This window comes from Austrofundulus limnaeus, unplaced genomic scaffold, assembly GCF_001266775.1.
Source record: "Austrofundulus limnaeus strain Quisiro unplaced genomic scaffold, Austrofundulus_limnaeus-1.0 Scaffold300, whole genome shotgun sequence".
NCBI lineage: Eukaryota > Metazoa > Chordata > Actinopteri > Cyprinodontiformes > Rivulidae > Austrofundulus > Austrofundulus limnaeus.
In genome coordinates, this window is record NW_013952702.1 from 211,733 (window position 1) to 215,719 (window position 3,987).

General features: G+C 42.5%; 1 protein-coding gene across 1 annotated transcript in view; it reads left to right on the forward strand.

The window, feature by feature from the left end:
- Positions 1–3,987, forward strand: part of LOC106526919 (MLLT6, PHD finger containing) — a gene marked incomplete in the record, with an annotated part of 27,789 nt that overhangs the window by 5,358 nt on the left and 18,444 nt on the right. Inside the window, 1 exon segment of the mRNA XM_014021645.1 lies at positions 3,059–3,162. Coding sequence (XP_013877099.1) covers positions 3,059–3,162 — 104 coding nt within the window.

The following is a 3,987-nucleotide window of genomic DNA, read 5'->3' on the forward strand; positions in this document are numbered from 1 at the left end:
GAGGAGAAACCACACTGTTGTTTCCAACACTCGTTGATGATGATGTTGTTACACGGGGGGGTCACAGCATCAGTTTTAACGGGAAGAAGAAGAACTCTGCTCCCTCTCCACCCACACATCCCGTACGAACCAAGAGATGAGCGAGCCGAGGTCGCAGCTGTCGTTCTGGGAAACGGAGGCCGACTTCCAGCCGAAGAAGTCGATGTAGGCTGAGAACACCAAAGACTTTACCAAAATCTACAAAAAAAAAAACACCGAGTTCTGAGTCACGGCTCGATTCCTGGTTTTCTGTCTGAGATATTTCAGTAAATTCTCTTTCCCTTTATTTTTGAAGTTATTGGCATTATAGATGCAAAACACCTGATTTATCATTTGATCAGAACTGAGCTGAGAAAAGGAAACCAGCTGCTCAACCACAGACTGCTGCACTTTTATCAAACGTCAGATCTGTCGTTGCTTCACTCCAACACACTTTCTTGTGTTTGTAGTTTTTAAATYGAGTGAGTGAGAACAGATCTGTGGAAAACAGTCCTGAAGCATCCAAGGAGTTCTCTTGATCTTCACTTCCCAAAGCTCTCTGAAGGCTGCTCAAAGGAGTTTTTTTATTTTTACAACATTAAATGTGTTTGTTCTCTTCCACAAAATAACAAAAAACAAAAACTGATGCAATCAGATCCAAAAAGGTCCAGATAAGTTGCAGAAAGTGACCTTGGAGTTCAGCTTGAACGGTTCTGGATGGTTTCCTACCATCCTCTGATAAACCTGGGGTCGCATTTCCTCTTGCGTCCACAACYCAGGAAGTTGAACACAGTCCCACGAACTTCCTACTTTTTTAATAATCTGTAGTCCAAAGAGCATGCYGCTGCTTGGAGATGGTTTTGTAGTTTTTAGTTTAACATGTATAACCTTCTCTTTGAGCTTCTCAAACAGGAAAAAAGTATAAATATTAGAGGAGCAACGATACAGAAAAATCACGATTCAGTTCAGTTCGATGCTTAAGTCTCACAGTTAAATGTTTCTTAACTTGTAATATACTGAAATTCATTCTGAACATTTGTTTAACCTCAAAAGTMCAGTTTTTAAATTAAATGTTGCTGAAACAGTAAGTTTCTCAGTGGATCTGAGCTCAAAACTGCAGCCTAGGTGGAGTAATCGAACACACATCCACTGATCCTTCAACACAGAGCATCTTCAGAAGACAAGTTGATAAAATGTTAAAAATCTGTATTGATCCATACACAGTGTGGATTAAAGCGCTGTTTGGAACAGTTCCATACAGATACACGGTTTGTTGCATTTATCTGTAGTTTCTGTTTCCCTTAATGTTAGCATCATGCTAACTGTATCTTCCTCGTCGTCAAAATCTTCCTCGTCTTCCTCTACAGCTGGAGAATTAACCRACACTTCTCTGAAAAACGTTAATTTGTCCCGGATGTTTCACAACAGAATGAAAGGTTTTTTTTACATGACCCGTCAAAATAAAAGCCATAATGCGATCGTTTAGTGCGATGACTTCTAGTTTATGATATATGGTGCAGTTCTAATTCAAAAACCTACCTTGGTTTTAATGGTTCTGGGCGGTCTCTTTTTTTCTTTTTCTACCATCCTCACTATCTGTCTGAGCCTGGGGTCGCATTTCCTCTTGCATCCGCGTYCCGGAAGGTGCTCAGTCATACTTTTTTAAAAAATCGTTGCAGTTGTGGTCAGAGGAACACAAAGCTGCTTGGAGACTTTTTTTTCTTCTCTTTGAGCTCCTCAGAGTTGATAAAATGTGATTTTAGCAAAAAAAAAATTTWAATTTGATTTCTGGGATTAATTAATCTCTGCTAACTCGTTAGTTCTATAACAACCTGGGTGATCCGAAGGTTCTCGTTGTGAGGTGACGATGCTGACCACTGCTCCACCGTGTCAGGAGCAGAAAATCAAGCAGTTAACTTCATCACCTGAACAGATCTCAGCAGGATCTGAAACTGGGGTCTGTTGATCCACTGCTTCGTCCTGGAACCACCTGTGAAACATTCTGCTTGTTTTACATTKAGGCTCTTTATTGCAGACACAGATTATTTCTCTTCTTTTAACAGGATGTTTGTTCAGTTTGTGATCTGAAGCATCTCTCAGGTCTGTTTCCTGAACAGTTTCAGATACTCTTATCACTGCTTCGCCTCCTTTTGTTTTACAGAAACACTTTGCTCTGTTAAAGTTGATCTGAACCAAGTCTGCAGAAAGTCCTGCTGCTGTGCTCACAAAGGAGCGTGCAGCCCAGCAGGACTGTTTAAAGCAGTGCACGTACACAAACGCACATGTGTGGCTGCTGGAGCACTGGTTTCATATTACTATGTCAGCTACAGTAAATTGCATGCAGCTTCCCCCGCCAGAGCCATTCATCCCGACTCCCGCCGCCCGCATTCCTCCACGGCCCCATGATGGACAGAGAGAACGTGAGAAGCCCCTCGTCCTTTCTGCTCGCTCGGCGTGGTCACGTCTCCGGCCTTTCACTGCACGCCCGACATCCTCCGAGGGGAGGAATCGGAGAGCCGTGTGTGTGGGGGGCAGGGGGTGGGGGGGAACCAGAGAGGGCTGAAGTAAGAAAGGTAAAGAGCCTGCTGTTCCTTTGTCTCGCACCTGTTGCTAGGCCTCCTCTGCCCCCCACCAGTCAGCCTGAAAGCTGAGGAACAAACAGAGCTCGTTCCTTCTGGAGCCTCACGCCTACACGCCTGTGTTTAAACAGGATTTATGCTCCTTTATGTGGCTTTCCTCATCAAACCCACGACTCAACACTGAAATCTTAATGATCAAATATTTAAAATCAGTCCTGTCCAACTTCCAGAAACATCTGGTCYGCAGTGTAGAACCATAAAAGAAGCTGCTCCGTTTGATAAATCTCATCCTCAGAACTTCTAATGACTAGCAGCCGAGCCGCAGCTGCAGCGCCGCTGACACGTGTTCGGCCTTTCCGCCGCCGTGCCTCGGCCGTACGGGGAGGCGGCGCCGCAGCTGGCGTTAATAACGGTAACGATGACTGATGTGTCCGTCTTCCTGCTTCTGCTCTGCCGTCCAGACGTGTTACATCTGCGAGGACCACGGGAGGGAGAGCAAGGCGGCCTGCGGGGCCTGCATGACCTGCAACAGRCAGGGCTGCCGGCAGGCCTTCCACGTCACCTGGTGAGTTCCTACCTGCAGGGACAGCAGGTTAAACAGGTGTTTATTTGAACACACCTTTATTAACCCATGCTTATTGTCCCACTTTGAATATTAGCACCTTTATTTTCTGCTTGCTTTAAAGTTCTATAAGAAAAGTTTGGGTTTATTTACACTTGTTTTTATTTCTGTCTGTAAAATCCCTGCAGGAAACTGAAACTGGCTCGTTTAACCAAAAGAAGCTAAMTATTAGCTAAAAGCTAAAAGAAGCAYATGCTATCARAAAGGCAAAAGTAGAAAAATAATTAGTTTTTTATCAAAGCTGAACACTAGCTTAAAAAAATCCATAACATTTGTTAAAAGAAAACACTTAATAAAATCTAAAAGTAATGAAAACCTAGCTAAAAGCTAAAGTGGAACAATTCTTGGTAAAGATAGGAAAAGGCTAGCTAAAAGCTAAAGTGGAACAATTCTTGGTAAAGGTAGGAAAAAGCTAGCTAAAAGCTAAAAGTAACAAAAGTCTAGTTCAAGTGAAAAAATGTTAGCCAAAAATAGCAAACACCTGCTAAAAGTGATCAAAACAGAACACTAGCTTAAAAAAACAACACATTAACTAAAAACTAAAAGTAGCAAAAGGTTAGCTAAAAGCTATGGAAGAAAAGTAACTTAAGCTGGAATACTCTGACTAAAATGTGAGAAAAAGATTAGCTGAAAGTATCAGAAGACTTGTAAGAAATTAAAAGCAATAAAAGGATAGCTAGAAGATTAAAATAGCCAGGGGTTAGCTAAAAGTAGCTAAAGGCTAGCTTGAAGCTAAAAGTGTCAGCAGGTTAGGTAAAAGTAGCAAAA